Below are 18,211 nucleotides of genomic sequence, written 5' to 3' on the forward strand. Positions count from 1 at the left end.
TTTCCATTATCTATATATTAAAATGCTAGGTTTATATATTTGTGGTCAAGAAAAGTTCATATTTGTGGCCAATCCTTTCGACAATGAGACCTCGAAAACCACAACTGCTAGAAACATGCTGTTTTCGCTGATTGATTCCAAATTTTTTGTAGATTTGATAGTTCTCATTCAAATTTTCAATATATATATATATATATATATATATATATATATATATATATATATATATATATATATATATATATATATATATATATATATATATATATTCTTCTATTCCACATTTTAGGCGTCGTTTTGGAACTATTAGTTTAATAATGTCACTAGGTTGATACTCTTATGAAAGGAGTACGTATAGCGGGTTGATACATTTCAGGAGCTTTGCTTCAATCTGAATGACAATACCTATTTGCAAGCTGGCAACTTAGAAGGCTTGTGGATCCATAATGAGGCGTACTTGGGTATGGAATTATAAGAAACATTTGCATTTGGTATCATCTATTACTTATCCAAGTTTGCCAAAAAATCTCCCCAGCATTCTATATATTAAAACACTACATTTATGTGTTTGTCTATAGCAATTCACTGCCTTTAAGAGTCCTTCTGTCTTTTACTTGTGTTCGTAATGGAATTTACACAGATATAGTGAGAAGAGGGAAAGAGATCACGTTCATATTAGAACTGGGTGCTGTGTAAATAGAGTAGGTTTAGCTAGTTTTGAATTTAAAATTTAAACGGGTTCTGTGGAAAAGTATCACTGGTAAAGTCGGTCGTACATATGACCGCGCACCACAGGCAACTGGGCGAGAATTTCAAACTTCAGAAATCAGAAGTGAATGAAGTTTTTAAAAAATCTCACGACTCTCCCCCTGATATTTGACGGGGTTGCCCCTCTTTCCTCTTTATAAGCGGCTGGTCCTGTCCAGAGGCAAGATTCAGCTATAGGATATTGTCCTTTAGCAGAGCATACTAGTTAAAGGGAAACAAAAAACACTACGGCATGCTTTCTTCACGATGTGCTTAACGAAGAAACATACAGTAGCATTACACATTATCCAGCCACTTGGTGTTAATTACATATTACAATTACTGCCGTCTCCCTATCATCTTGTCTTAAACTTTCAGAAAGCTACATAGCGAAACAAGGATATAACTTTTTGAACCAGCTCTACCAACAGCCTTTATATTAGGCTAACAAGAGAAAGAAAAACGTGCTTACTAGTGGTTTTACACAATAGGAGGCAGGAAAAGGAAAGGATAATAATAACAATTTTATTAGTTGGCTTATCATGTTTAATCACTCATTCATTGAAGTGTCTGTTACTTCAATTTCCTCTTTAATGATTTGTATACAACAATTACTACCTTCCTTCGATTTGTCCACTTTATTTTCCCTTTTATCCACTGTGGTCCTTGATTCAGTCTCACCATCCCCGAACAAAGCAACAAACTGTTTATGTTGTTCATGCATATGATCATTATAATCTGAAACGCTTGTAGAAGAAAACGAACAAAAATAACAATTGAACTTTTCGCTTCTGATACGTTTTACACGAGACTTCTTGGCACTTGCTGCATCTTTTGGAAGTATCCTTGGAAGAGGACGAAATGTATGAGAGTTCAACATGTTAAGAGGTGTCAATGTCCCTAGAGGTACCAACCCACCTGGACTGACGATCAAAATAGGTTGCTGCACATTATTTAGACCTGAAGAATTTGCGTTTGTACTGCTTGCCGAACTTGGAATTTCCCCTTGATTCACAACTGAGATTTGTGGGCTGGTGTTTGCTCCAGCGAAGATTTGTGGAATCTGTGGCTGATTTAGTACAACAGTAGAATTAATGGAGCCGTCCTTACTTGTATTGTCAATTACATTGCTACTAACACCTGTTGATTGCTGAATATTAATTTCCTGATTTATACTTTTAAAAAGCTCACTATCTTTGCTGATGGTTTTTACTGAGGTTATTCTTGGAGTAAATTCTGATGTGTCCATGTCTGGAGTTTGTTTTGAAGTATCCATCGTTGTCTTCGCTTGTAATTCCGAGACCTGAAAGAGAAGAGATATTTTACACCTATACCTAGGTACTTACACAGCCTTCTTTTAAACTACAAACAAGGAACAGAAGCCTTTTACCAGGGGTTTCAACAGTGTAGGTCGCATTAACAATTTCAAAACGATCGTGGGCCAATAAGCTATACTGCGAAATGTATTACTAATTTAAATCGAGGTTTCATGTTGAGTGTTCACTTTTTGAAAAGAGTCACGACAAAGAGCTCTGCAGTACACCTGTGACCCCTGGGCCATGCGTTGAAGACTCCTGCCTTATATACTTAAGAACAGAAAATAAATAAATAAAATAAGACCGGATCCAAGGTCTTATTATTGTTAAGTATTTAATTCAAATTAATAAACTTGTAATCAAACTATAAAGAAGATTTGCAGTACACTTAAATTCTTCTGTATATTTATTCTATATTTGTGCCTTTCTGTAATACAACTCTCTATACCAGTGTTTCTCAAAATATGGGTCGCGGACCATTTTTAGTGGGTCGCGAGTTTTCCTTTTAATTGTGAAAATTTTATTTTAACGTAGAATCATGTGTACTATTCAGAAAATGAAAATGGAAGCGTTTGTTAATGAGGTGACGAGTAAGTGGTTACTCAGAGCCCTGCCCTGTTTCAGTCAATAGAGATGCTGGGTTAGAATGGAGAGAGAGTGGGTGAGTCAAAATTTGTCACGGGATAGGGCACTGGTCGGGAGTAGTGTTAGCTTTATGTTACCTTTCTGTGGAAAAACTTTAACCCTCTTTGGGCATGCGTACAATTTCATATGATACAGTTACTGAGAAAGAAATTTATATTTCACTTGCTCGGTTGTCACAAATATTCTCGTGTTGACAGGGCCACTATATCCATAAATTTGCATTACAATTTAGTTTGAAAGTGAGATATTTACGATAGACAAAAGAAACCAACTAAATTTTGATTTATTACTTTGCAACATTCTGGTCGCTCGGGGTGTTCACAACATCCAAAATAAATGACATGTTAATTACTCATACGAACTGTCATGGAACGAACTGAAATTAGAGATACCATTTTAAAAAAAATTGCTTTGAAATATGCCAGCGTTATATAGAATGTCAATGTGTATTTGAATTAAAGTAGGTGCGCCACGAAATACTTTTTATTATTTAATGTGGGTCGCGGTAACAAGTTTGAGAATCACTGCTCTATACCAATCGTACTCCCCAATTACACTAATCTGGGTATACATAACAATCTGTATCTTCATAACCTATCTTTATAATCTATATCTTCATAATCTCTACCATTATAAGTTAGCTTCCATCATAATCTAACTTCCATTATATACTAACTTTATTTGCACATGCTATATCTGTTAACTACATAACGGTCTATGTCTTCTTTGTAAGCACTTTGTGCCCTGTTCCCATATCCTACTATTATAATAGACAACATGATTATTATATTTTTCATAATAGTTACATAAAATTTAGTTTGACTTACGGACCTCTGACTTAAGGTCCAAGGACTTCCAGGGGTCCACTGACCACAGTTTAAGAATCGCTGCACAAATCTATGAATTTGGGCAACCCTTTAAAAGTATTTCATAATGATCTAATTCTTAATTCGTTCTGAGCTAGCCGCGAATAATTTATTAATTATGTATTAGAATATCATTAATTGCTACATTATGACAGATATGTTAGCAGAGATCTATAATGCATGGAAGTTTCTTGATTTACAGCAAAAGAGCATCTAAAGATATTAGAATACTTATGACCATGAAAAATATCATCCATAGATTCAACACTATTCATAATGAATTTTAATAACAAATTATCTTATACTACTTTACGGAAAGTTTAAGATTTTGCCCTGTAGGAAAGAGTAAAAAGAAAATAAGGTGCAACGATATGTATCATTAACTTATCTAACCAGATGACTTTTTTTTTTTTTTTTTTAAGTAACTTAATTTTTCTTTACGTTGTGTTTTAGATTTCATTTATCGTGAAATAATGCGTTCATTTTTCGCATCTCTGGGATGTTCCTTCATTTTCCCATTTATATTTCTTTCTGTATTACAGTGAGATCTCTCAATTACAGACCGCTACGAGACATGATTATTTACCCGTTATGGAGAGGTTACCCAAATTGAGATTCTTCAAACTTCATGTGGTAATCGTATGCAAATATAGAGTACATACATTGATTATAATTGCGAATACAGAGTAACAGTGTTCGAATTACTGGGGAATGAGTGGGAAATACCCACCTGTAAAGAAACAAAAGGATCGCTGGAAGATACGTTTATATGGGCGTGTACTGCAAAATGCTTTATGTCATAATTTACGTCTCAAGTACAATCAACCTCTACAAAAGTTCCTCGATTCGTTTATTGACTGTTTATTAAAAGTGAAAGTAATCCAATAAAAAACATGCAACATTATTATTAAACATTGAAAATATAGATTGAACCAACCAACCATGACACACAAACTTCTTTCAATAAAATAGCTTTCTACAGTATAATTATGCGGACTTGTTTCTGATCGGACTTGGTTTATAATTGATGGATCAGTTGAAGACTTCAAACTGCAGAAAGTATTTTCTATGCTATGTACTTATGAACTGAGAATAATTCCTGTTTGTTATGAAGAGACTGCTAAAACGCTAGGGTAAAACAAAGACTGTCCGTGGCAATACAAAAAATATGACCGTATTATGGACGTATCCCTTAAGGGAGGTTTCGCTGAGTAAGAACGCAAACCTTATACACTCCATTGTTGCGTGAAAAATTATTTTATTAAACTGTTACGCAGTTTTTCAATATGACTGCCTGATTTATAACTACGTTAGTGTTCTATACAATGTAGTTTTTCCTGAATGATTTTAAGACGGTAATGTTATATAATACACAGTTCTTTAAAATGATTTTTAAGTTGACGATGAGTAAATTTCATTACACAGGTCAAAACTGTCCCTCGTGTTCTTCCAGGATACAATGACAATTGACAACACAAGTTATTGACACTGCAACATCAATAACAACTTAAGTTACTAAGGCTGAATCGTAATGAGAACGTACGTTACCCACATTGCAAATGAAATTAATTTATTCTGAAACACACCTTGCAGAAATGTAAACCAACGAACACAGCTGTAATCACTATAAAGCTTAAAATACTCTACTGAGCTCCCTAATGGCTAAGAGATTATTGTACGCGCCTATGGCGTGGGAGACCTTGGTTCGATTCCTGGCGGGAGCTCATGTGGTTCAGATCTCACTTTAAGTTGTAAGTCCATGTCTCATTTAGCTTCGCTACTGAAAGGGATGTTAAACTGAAAAGCAAACAAAAAAACAAATACTCTATTAACTTTTGAACAAAATATTAAATGTGCAACTGTAGGCCACAACATTATATATATATATATATATATATATATATATATATATATAAACAACACAACGACGTTCAAAAGCACTAAAATACAAACCTTGCTTTGTGGAATAGGAATAGACGTAGAATTTCTTGGGCCATTGCTGAAGAATTCGTCACCTGAAATTAAGAAATTTCATTGTTATCACAACGAATACCAAGGACGGGCAGTAATGCCTAACACACATGATGCCTGCTACGTTTTACAACATAATAGTATTAAGTGTGTGCTTATGTGCAACGACAAACCCAAGGGTATAAATCGGCCACCTAAAGGGGTAGAATAGGAATTATGGAGGGAGTTAACATCCTGTTTCCATGTACAATGTATTATAGTATACAGTTATCCCAGCTGGAGGGCAAAAGTTAATCTGGGGAGGGAAATTCCCTCTCGTCCCTCTGTACGCCATTAATCATGCTGATGTTTATGTGATCTTAATCCATTACCACTTAGTCCCCTTAATGTGTCAGTCTGTCACGTCCGTACATATGGACTCTGGTAATCCTGTCATAACCTTGGGAGTTCTATCGCCCTACCTAGACACCTTAAGATATGACTTCCTTTACATATTAAGGATATCTTCCACTTGCTCCCTTTCCTTTGTCCGCTATGAGGTCTCAGATGTAATTCCAGAATTTGCGATAGCTTGTAACTCAGAAAAGAAGTCAAATTCAATTATTTATTCCATACACATTTTTTTCCCATGTATGGACTCTCCTCACAAACATTGTAACATATATTCAATTACACCTTGTATATACAGAGTGTTTCAGAAGTAAAGAATTATACTGGGATAAGAATGTTCTTGTATCGGAGTCTTATTGTTTGTTAAAGTTTAGTGTAGACATGGACCTACATTAAGGTGGAATCCGCAGCGTTATAATGTGCTCTTCCCGCGGGAAACGAACCCGAGATCACGTGTACTAAAGGCACGCGCGTAAGCCACTAGACTAGAAAGAAGGGCTATGTCTGAATTTTAATGTGCAATATATTTTATTGGTGTTGTGTGCATTAAGTTAGTTATTAGTGTCGTGTACTGCACTGCAGTGTGACTGACAAATACTTTATGAGTGATATACTGATATTGTAAGAATAATTGCGATTTCCTTTCGGAACTCATTGGATCAGTGCGTAATTTTACTTAAATATGTAGTCTGTTTTGAGGATTAGAACAGAACGGAGAATAAGAGTGAAAAGTATCGTCTGTACGAAGATCAGCTGCACGTAACAATGAAAAGACACTGTTGATAGTCTAATAAATTTTAAAGTACTGGACCAATGCACGATCTTCAAAGATAGGGAAGATTAAGGAGCTAGAAAACAAACAACATATCGAGAATGCTTTCATGGACAGTCCAAAAAGAAAAAAAGAAAAAAGTCCATCGGAAAAGCGTCAAGAACTCGACACGTCAAGACCATCACTTTATAGGATATTGCATACTGTCTCAGAGGATGATTCAGATGGAAAAGTTCAATTTTGAGGTTTACTGGAAAATGTGAAGACGAAGATGGTACTTTTCCATACATATTTTGAACTGATGAGGAGACCTTCAAAGCAAACTGACATGCGTATTCACTGGGTACATTCTAATCCTGATGAGATTACTGACAAGAAATGAACACTCCTTGCGTTTATATGTCGGTTACAATTTGTGCAAGCGCTGGCTGGCTTTTATTATTTTTACTATTACTATTATTGCGAATTGAAATGTCCATTCTTCATAGAGAAGAATAGGCTTAAGTAAAATATATGAGAGTCAATTTCCCTTAGAATATGCATTTCAATGGAAGTGTCATGATAAAATCCATAATATATTCTACTTTTAACATAAACTTTGAAACACCCTATCTCCCTAAATAAAGCCCATTAATCAAAGTACCATTATAAACTTCCAGCTTGAGATGGATAATAACTATCACTAACCATGGTCATTTTGGACATTTTATTTTCAAGCCTTCGCACCCCCGTCCCGGTAAGGACTGAACTTTGACCTAAACAGCATAATGTCACTATTCATCTCAACGATCCGGAAAACTATAGACTTGGCACTAATATCGGGCATTTTCAATTATTTTTACATGTCACCCTTTTCCACCCAACCTCTAGGGGTGCTAGGATGTATTACTCCAGGCTTAAATGTCACCGGAACATATCAAGCGGCTTAGGGACTCCGAAAACTTTGGACTAGACACTAATATCGGTCGTTTTCGATTATTTCTATATGTTACTCCTTTTTAGCCCTTAAGGGGCGCCAGGGGGTGTCTTATCACACAGTATTTTTTTTTAAAACTGTAAGTTACATGTGTACCAAGTTTAGTTGAAATTAATCCGGGCGTCCCAATAATATGCTGGAATATATCATATTCATCCATCCACACATATTATACTATATATATATATATATATATATATATACAGATGGTGATCAGAAAAATGAAAACACCTGAACGAAATTGCAACTTACCATATTAATATGGTGTCGGACACCTTTCGCCTTCAGAACAGCCTTGATGCGACGTGGGATGGAGGCATAGAGGTCGTGAATGGTAGCAAGTGGAATTTTACACCATTCCTCGTGCAGGGCATCGGCCAGTTCTGTGAGAGAAGATGGAGGTGGAAATCATCGCCTGAGTCGTGTTTCCAAGACGGACCACAGATGTTCAATTATGTTGAGATCTGGGGATTGGGCGGGCCAGGGGAGGTGTTGAACTTCATCCCGATGTTCCTCAAACCACGCTGCAACAACGCCAGCTGTGTGAATGGGTGCATTATCATCCTGGAAGATGGCGTCATTGTCCGGGAACAACATCCGGACCATAGGATACAAGTGGTCTTCTAAAATTGCGACATAACCGTTGGCAGTGATTCGTCCGCTAAGTGTGACCACAGGACCTAATGAAAACCATGATATGGCGGCCCACAGCATCACCGAGCCGCCGCCATGTTTCACACTTGGGCGGAGACACTGCAGATCATAAGCTTCTTTGGGTGTTCTCCACACATACACACGGCCTGTGGTTGGGAATAGGGTGAAGGATGACTCATCCGACCATATCACACGTTTCCAGTCCTCAACGGTCCAAGTTGCATGGTCTCGGCATAATTTGCGGTGTGCGAAAGCGTTATGGTCCCTGATGAGCGGTTTGGCCCGTGCAACACGACCCCGTAAGTTCATGTCATGTAATTCGCGGCGGACTGTGATTGTCGAAACAGGGTGGGGGAGGTGCAGGGAGTTCCTCCGTCACTTGCTCCGCAGTGGCACGACGGTTCTGTGTGACAATGTGTAACTCACCTGCTCTCAGAGTAATGTTACTTTGTACATTTAATGTATATTCGTATTGTGAGGTTCGTGTACTGATGGAGAAACTCCCACAATGAAGAACGTCTGACTAGTAATACTCAAGCTGTGCATTAAACTCTATGAAAATGTCGACCAGATTATGCAGCATTAAGAAAACATATATATTTATATCATATTTTAATTAAGATCAATTCTGAAATCTTTCCACAGCTTTGACATATTATAAAGTATTCGTTATATATATTATAATCTTCTTTATATTTATACACGATTCTCATACTTTATCGTATTATTAAAATCCTCTACTTCTTCATCGAATTCAGTAAATGGCTGTTTTTAAGACTAGAATTAGATTCTCAATGTATATATGCGTATAGACATTATCAAAAGTACTAATTGATTATAAATCACTATGTTTCTGTAAAACTGCAAATCATTGATAGAATATGGACATAATTGCAACAGCTCGATCTAATTTTAACTATTTACTTTTATCTGGTTATTGTTTTTAGATCTAAGCAAAAATGTAATTTTACAGTTGGTTTTAGCACTAGACATTTTGATCCGAGGCTCTACACATTTACATGTTCATATTTCCAAACTAAATTACCAGTTAACAATCACAAAATTTCATCTACACTATATGTGATTTTCAGGCCATCTTTCTTTTTTTAATAGTTTGTTTACGAGTTTCGATGCGAAAAAGTTGAAGATTTAAATTAGATTTTAAATTTTTGAATCATCGGATACAGATCGGTATCTTTCAAAATACTTCCAAAATGTTATGTAATGCGACGGTACAGCTATATCATAGCGGCGCATTACAAATGCGCTTTAATACCCGGCGTGACCTGTCACTCATTATTTTCTTCCCCCCACTGTTCCGCTTCCCCGATGTGGTTTTCCTATGTGTTGTGTAGGCCGTCATCACCTTCGACACTGTCCCACGCGACACACCTAACACAGTAGCCACTACCGTCACACTCACTCCACATATCCGCGCACCAACAATTTGCCCTCTTTTAAAATCTGAGAGGTCTCCCATTTTACACTACCTCCGTCTGCTGCAGCCACTGGACACTGCTGTTCCACTGTGCCTGACGTAGTAAGGAGACCGACCTAACACACCACCACCAGCGGTCCGGTTCTGCGGGCACCACGACACTACTGCCAACCCATACATCTGACGTGTTGCCAACTACAGGTGTTTCCATTTTTCTGATCACCATCTGTATATATATATATATATATATATATATATATATATATATATATATATATATACATATATACATATACACAATATATACGATGCGTGTTTTTAAAGTAAGGTCCGTTTGAACATAAGTACACCCTTTACTCTATTTTTCGACATAGTTGCCAAGTTTGTTGAAACACTTATCATATTCAACCAATTTCAAAATACCCTCTTCATAAAAACTTGCCGCCTGCTCGATGACCAAGAGTTCACTGCCGTTTTCACATCGTCGTCATCATTGTAACGGTTGCCACTGAGGTGTTGTTTGAGGTGAAGGAACAGATAGTAATCGCTCGGCGCAAGAGCAGGACTGTAGGGTGGGTGGTCTAAAACTTCCCAGCCAAAACTGTCCAACAAATCGCGGGTCTGACCTGCAGTGTGAGGTTTTGCATTGGCATGGAGAAGGACAATGCCCTTTGTCAGCATGCCGCGTCGTTTGTTTTGAATCGCTCTGCGTAGCTTTCTCAGGGTTTGGCAGTATGCTTCTGCATTGATAGTGTTTCCTTGTTGCATGAAGTCGACCAACAAAACACCATGCCTATCCCAAAACATCGACGCCATGATTTTGCGCTGAGACAGAGTTTGTTTGGCCTTCACCTTTACAGGCGAGTGTGTGTGTCTCCATTCCATGCTCTGTTGGGGCGTGATAACTAGTTACGAACTTCATCACACACTCAAATCTTTGGTTTTTGTGGTTTTCTGTTAGAGCTTCGGGGACCAAAGGGAGCACAGTTTCCTAAACTTTAAGTGTTCAGAAACAATTTCGTTTGAGAGACCTGTTATTGTGAAGCGCCTGTTCTCACGAACCCTCGCTTCAACTGAAGCCACCAAATCGTCTGTAATCGAAGAAGGGCGACCGGAGCGGTCCTCATCATGGACGTTGTCACGGACATTTTTGAATTATCGTACCCACTTACGCACTTTGCTTGCACTCATAACAGTATCACCGTACACTTCGCAAATCTGTCGATGAATTTCTGCAGCAGACAGGTTTCTTCCTGACAAAAACAGTATCACTGAGCGAACCTCACACAACCGTACCGGTCAGTTATAGAGCTGAAACTGAGCACAGTTGTTCCCGATGCATGCCGGTACACGACGCACACGCTCGTTGCGGCATGCGCGCACGCCTCATATACATATATATATATATATATATATATATATATATATATATATATATATATATATATATATATAATATGTGTGTGGATGGATGAATATGATATATTCCAGCACATCATTGGGACGCCCGGATTATTTTCCCCGTAAAATAAACCTTCACTGAGGAATATACTGCGGTTATAAAATGTCATTTTTTAAGATATTATGATTCTATCTTGTCCAAAAGGCGGAACATATGTAATTATTTTGTATTGGTAAACCTATTCTTAATTTGCTCGCAGAGGTATCTTGTTGTAGATAAATGTATAAAGTTTTGTGAATTGAAATACTCATTTTTGATTCTAGAGTATATAACTCATTAATTGCTTACAAGCGGGCTGTGTTGAAAAAAGAAAAAAAGAAAAACTGTCCTACTTTTTCTATTGCTCACTCAACGAGTGGACACCACGATGCAAGAAATCTGCAGTCTAAGAAAAACACGGAAGTCCTCAACCGCATATTGGACCTCTCGCTCATCAGGAAATTCTTCAACGCCAAGAAGTGATCGAGATGCCGGGAGTGGTGGTAGGAATGTCAGGAGAATATAGTGGGTGAGGAAGGATTTCACACTGAAACTCAAGGAGAGTCTGCATCGTTGCTGGAGCAACAGTAATATGAATTCTTACGCAAAACGAGACTGCCATGCGTGTTGACCATTGCTGCATGACTGCGGGCAAACTGGAAGTGCATTTCATGGACTTCAATATTGTCATGATAAATAGTGATGGTTTCGCCTAGACGAAATGCCCCATTTGAACTCATAAATGAAAATAACAACAATTGTTTGTTTCTCCATGCTGAACGTTCACACGATAATCTTCAACAATATGCCACCATCTAACTGACTGGGCACTCCAGCCTGTTTTCTGCACATCTACGGAGTTTGTGATGTCGTACGCGTGATCACAATCCATCTATTAGTTGTGTTGCAGAGGATGGTTTCCCATCACAGGCAAAATCAGACATTCCAATCGTACTAACCCAATATATTCATACGATATTCTTCGTTTAACTTATAATACACATTCCTAAGATTAACAACTAAAAAATATTTCAGAGTGAAAATCTTTAGAGACGAACTTTCTTGAATTAATGTCTGGCAGGGGATGGCAACATCGTAGGCTTGGTATTAAGTTGCTCATATATTATCAAGAAATTAATAATGAGAATAAGAATTAAAAGCACGTAAAAAAAAAAAAAAAAAAAAAGTTAGTGGTTGTCAACCTTGCTGACTACACTTTCACAAAAATTTTGATATGAACTAAAAATATGATGTTAATGGTTGAACTAATTACCTGATGAGGAATTTGGCTCAACAGTTGAATTCAGATTGGATGTACTGGAGTCGGATTTTTTCCTTTTATCAAGATGTCCGAGTGATTTAATTTTTTTCACTACACAATTCACAATTGATTTCTTCAGCATACTCAACTCAACTTCCATTTGGTCTATCAGATTTATTAGTTTTGAACATCGTGTGCACAGTACCTCTGTCTCTGCAGTTATAATCAACACGTCTTCCAAGATTTTATCAAGTTTTTTATTTAAAGCGACTTTCGTAGTATCACTTAGAGCCAATACTGAAACTGCTGTGGCTTCATCAACGGCCTTGTTGCACACAAAACAATACTGTTGATCTTCATGTTCGCTGTCTGACATGTTCACATGCACTATTTCAGCAGCAATATTACTATCTTCATAGTCCTCGTCACTGGTGTAATCCCCAGATTCAATCTGTAGAAAAGAAATATACATATATAATGACAGAGATTCAAAAATAATTTTAAAAATACGGAACTTCTAATTTTATGTCCAAAGGGTAAAGGAAACGGATGACCAATGAAAGTGAATTGATTCTGAACTGGTGGAATGATAATGTAGAGGGAAAGAGAATCCCGAGGAAACACAAGGACAGGATGCTGTTCACCACAACCTCACGTGGCCGGGAATTGAATCAGGGACATCTCGCACCAGAGATGAGCGCTCTAGAATGTGAAGTTTAGAACAACTACCAGCAATCCAAATATTGTCGAATTCAGACTGACTGCTTTTTTCGGAACATTAGAATATGCTAACCAGCTTGACTGAATTTTTAATTTATTTATTATCGAGTTCAGTAGATTATCACTACTTTTACATATGAAATGAATACACAGACAACCACTAGAGTTTTTTTTTTTTTTTTTTTTTTTTTTTGATTATTATAACTTCTACATCAAATCAGGCTAGAACCATTTTAAAAAAACAATCTTAAACATTTTCGGAGAACTATGTGAACAGAAAACTTACCCTTACAAGTCAACTACTCCTTGTGGATTTTTTAACGATAGATCACTTAGCGATATTTGAGAGCTATTATGAAATATCAATAAAATCACATGTCTCGTATCTGAGGAAACTCTCAAAGAAAACCAATTCACCCCAAACAGTAAACTACACTTAGAGGATATTTCAATGAGAAGTGATTTACGCAACATTATAAAGCAGAGATGTTCACCCTCGCGAGGGTGGCCCTCTCGAGGGCATCCTCACCCTCAAGTTCCCTCGCCCACAGTGACGCGAGGGAGCGCGAGGGCGAGGACAAGCTTCGATAGCGAGGGTAAGGGTGCGCGAGGGCGAGGACAAGCTTCGATGGCGAGGGTGAGGGTGCGCGAGGGCGAGGACAAGCTTCGATGGCGAGGGTGAGGGTGCGCGAGGGCGAGGAAAAGCTTCGACGAAGAGGGCGAGGGTGCGCGAGGGCGAGGACAAGTTTCGGCAGCGAGGGTGAGGATGCGCGAGGGAGAGGACAAGTTTCGGCAGCGAGGGTGAGGATGGGCGAGAACAAGCTTCGATGGCGGGGGTGAGGGTGCGCGAGGGCGAGGAAAAGCTTCGACGAAGAGGGCGAGGGTGAACGAGGGTGAGGGCCAAGTGTTACTGCAGGAGCGAGGGACTCGGGATTTTCCCGTTTCCTCATTCCACCTATTCTTTCATCATCATTCACTTGCAATTCCATCAGTCTCCTTTAGCCATCGATGGCATAACCGTTGGATTTTAAACTAAAGATTTATTTTTTTTATTTTATTTTATTTTATTTATTTATTTTTTTTAAGATTGGTATCTTTGAAAGCGTTTTTAATATAGTGTAAGAATATGCAGCGCACAGTCTTGAAAAGGGAGACTATTTTGGGCGTCCAGTAGGCTTCTTTCTGTGATCTGTTACCGTTCATTATCAACGTTTTTATTATTATTTTTTTTTTTTCGCTAAATAGGATATTAAAATAGAATGATTTGGTTCTATATCGCAAGTTTTAAAGCTCTCTGACAACTGATATTTAGTCAGCAAAGCATAGGAAAACTTAGAAATAAAGAAGCAAAACAACCTGAAGTATTCGGCTATGGTTCATCTAATCATGGGCGTCGTAATGAGGGGCTTGGGTGGTCGCGTTCCTCCCAGATTTTCGTCACACGTATGTAAGCAAACTAAGAAAATAAAAGCATATATTCAGGGGTGTAGTCGAGAGTATACGAAGGTGTATTGCTCAATCTTAGTCATTTGCGCATACTTTCTGCTTCAAGCCGTGTAGTACTATATTCAAAACTAGCATATATAACCTATGAAATTTTTAAGACTACCGTATATTCTGTGAAAATTTTAAGACTATGGTGTACGCCGTGTGAAATTTTAGGACTTGAGCAGGAAGTTTTTGATAGTCTATTATTGCAACACAGCCCCTGCCCGCTGCAGCCCCTAGTTATTCGCCTCTACTTTCTAAACATTTTCTATATATTTTACATCCCTGGAGTTGGTGGCCTCGCATCGTGGAGGTTTAGGGGACATTATCTAAGCCTTTGGTCAAGTGACCTTACATTTGGACCTGTCAAGTGACCTTACATTTACATAGATTACTATTGAGATAAGTGGGTAAAACTGCATTCAAGTTTACACCTATAATTTCATGATTCTTAGTGTTCATCCCCCCGAAGGGGAACTTTCGAAGATGTCCTCAATTCTAACTATAGAGAAACGTTCTCACACAACAGAATAAACATAATTTCAAACCGTTCATGATCTATATTTAGAAAAAAAAAATAGCACTCTACTAACGTAATTTGCTGTTTTGGAAAATATAAGTTTTACTTATGAATATCTGGGAATCAGTCGATCTGTCTGTATTCTGACGTATTAGAGTTAATGTCCCTTTATAATTCATCACCGATGCCGATGCTAAATGGTACGTGAATCTATAGTTTATGGTAGGATCCGAACCACCATAATGCTCAAGGGAATCGAACCTGAGACTTGCTGCAAAGCACACATGCTTGCTAGACACTATACTAACTTCCTTTGTATATTTCAATATCATTAACTTTCAGTAATCACCGGTAATCGACCTATAACCAGAGTCGAAGTCTAAGAGGGAGTTATTGAAAATGTTTAATTATCCTAATTTTTATGTAAATATTTCACTTTAGAATATTAGCGTTTAAATACTCCTCTCCCCCATACAACCATTACACACGCTAATACTATGTAACAAGCAGTAACGACTACATATTATCAGGTAAAACATTTAATCAATCAACATATAACATATACAGCTTATAAAATTTTAATTAGTCAGCTGGATTACATCTTATGAAAAAAGTTGAATAATTTCCACCTTATATGTTAGTTGTTTTGCGTAACGTAAGCATGAAGGTAAGCTTAGATCTTTGTTCGAAATTCACATTGAAATGATGTTCGCAAAGAATCTTCAGTGGGCTGAATCTCTTTCGTTCCAGGTTGGCTACAAGACTGCGATAATCGTAGGACGTAAAAATGAAGATTTTATTCCCCAGTCAGAATTTTTAAACTATCCTATCTCTTCAAGTCAATAATTGTCTGTTTTGCATTATTACTTTTCAACCACAGAGCAAAATAATTCAGTCACTCTACTCCTGTTTTAATGATGTATGGCAGCGTGTAACAAATTGTTGCGAGGTCCTGGGCAAGAAAAGTTTGTGATCGCCCTTTCAGTTTTTAATTGCTAATTATAATAAAATTTCTGGAAATCAATTAATCTAAAGAAAATAAAGGTTTGTTCTCTTACTTTCCCGTTCCACCATTTCTTTCATCATCATTCACTTGCAATTTCATCCATCTCCTTTAGCAGTTACATAACTCTGGGGCGCTAAACTAAAGATTTCATCTTTTCTTTCATTACTACAATCTTCAAGTTTGCACGTATTAAAGTTTGCACGACATTATTAATTGTTGAATTGGTGGATTTATAAAAGTCAGTGCTAAATCATTTTAGGCTCGATAATCTTTCTAAGGCCCCTGGAGGCGCTAAGCTCTGAGGAACGGTGGCTCAGCGATAGAGAAATTACCTTTGTTCGAAGAGTTGCATGTTCGATTCCCGTCTAAGTAAGTTCGTGGTGGAGGACTTCGTGTTCGTGGGTTTCTTGGGGATTCTCCAGTTTCCTACCACATTCTCATTCAACTATTTCTTTCATCATTCACTTCTGTCTCCTTTAGCATTTAGCTTGCATAATCGTGGGATCTTAAACTAAAGATTTCATTTTTCATTTGCCTTTACGTATTTGTATACTAAACGCAATGTTAACTTGAGAGCCGCATCACAAGCGCATTAATACGTCGGCGCGCGAACCTTTTCACAGGGAAGCCTTTGTATATATATATATATATATATATATATATATATATATATATATATATATATATATGTGTGTGTGTGTGTGTGTGTGTGTGTGTGTGTGTGTGTGTGTGTGTGTGTGTGTGTGTGTGTGTGTGTGTGTGTGCGCGCGTTGGTGAACCCGCCAATCTTTGTAGGTCGATCGGCTACAGAGCAGCACTCTGAGCAATTTTTGCAAAGCGAGCATTTTTTAGTGGTTGCTCGAAAAGTTTTTTACTTTTAACGCGTGCAGGACCATTATAGGGGCCCCCCCGCGAGTTCTTTTGCCTCCGCTCGTTTATACGGATACAGCCGGTTTGTGTGTGTAAAGTGTGTGCTCAGACTGAAAAATTTCGTTTCTCGATCGGTGTGTATTCCGACGCAGTGCCATCTACGTGTGTATTCCAAGCAGGAACTAGAGCAATTCAAACTCCCAACGGCTGCTTTCACCATTGTTGCCAATCAAGTATTTGTTGAAACGTTAAAGAAAAATAGCAACTATAGCAAGGAATTTTTCATAGTAAGAACTCGGATATGAATATTACGTAAAAATAACCCTATGTCTAAAATGAGAGGGAGAGGGGAGCTGAGGAGAGCTGAGGAGAGGGAGAGGGGAGGGAGACGTGTGTATATAAAAATATATCTATATATATATATATAAAATTGAAAATCACTATGTTTATGACTTTAAATCTGCTGAACCGCTTGATCGATCTCGATCAAATTTGTAACATGGATGAGGTTCAAGGCCGGGCTGGTTTTAGGCTATTCACTTGGATGGTAAAAGTGAGGGGGGAGGGGGAATGGGTATAAAAATAAATAAAACTTAATAACTCCCGAACCACTCAACCGATCTTGATCAAATTTTCAACATAGATTAGGTTTAGGCCTGGGATTTTTTCTATAATTTTAAATTGACTGAGCAACGTATGGGAGGAGGGGGAGGTATATAAAAATCAATTTATATAAGACTGAAAGTGACTATTTTTGTAACTTAATAAATCTTGAACTATCCGACCGATCTCATTCAGAGTTTCAACATACATGAGATTCGGATCTGGAAATATTTTTGTAATTTCACTTTAACGGTAGATTCTAGGGAAGGGGGTGGGGAGGGGGACATGAATAAAAATTAATAAAACTAATAACTTTTGAACCACACAACCAATCTCGATCAAATTTTCAACATGTATGAGGGTCGGGCCTTGGGTGCTTTTTATCGTTTCACTATGACGAGCCAGTATAGAGGAGGGGGAGGGGGAGATATATGTAAAAAAAATAAAAATGACTGTCTTTGTGACTTCATCACTCTTGAATCACCCGACCAATCTCAATCAAATTTTCAACATGCGTAAGGTTCGGA

The 18,211-nt window shown here is 37.7% G+C and overlaps 1 protein-coding gene across 1 annotated transcript in view; it reads right to left on the reverse strand.

The window, feature by feature from the left end:
• Positions 1 to 1,270: 1,270 nt before the first annotated feature.
• The window catches only part of LOC145673104 (uncharacterized), a 68,907-nt gene continuing 51,966 nt past the window's right edge, over positions 1,271 to 18,211 (reverse strand). The window contains exons 7-9 of the mRNA XM_081742471.1: positions 12,490 to 12,928; positions 5,528 to 5,589; positions 1,271 to 2,050 (exon numbers count right to left, since the gene is read on the reverse strand). Coding sequence (XP_081598597.1) covers positions 1,298 to 2,050; positions 5,528 to 5,589; positions 12,490 to 12,928 — 1,254 coding nt within the window. The 3' untranslated portion in view covers positions 1,271 to 1,297. The remainder of the gene's footprint in view (positions 2,051 to 5,527; positions 5,590 to 12,489; positions 12,929 to 18,211) is intronic.

The sequence above is a fragment of the Thermobia domestica genome, chromosome 16 (genome assembly GCF_964235325.1).
Source record: "Thermobia domestica chromosome 16, izTheDome1.hap1.1, whole genome shotgun sequence".
Taxonomy (NCBI): Eukaryota; Metazoa; Arthropoda; class Insecta; order Zygentoma; family Lepismatidae; genus Thermobia; species Thermobia domestica.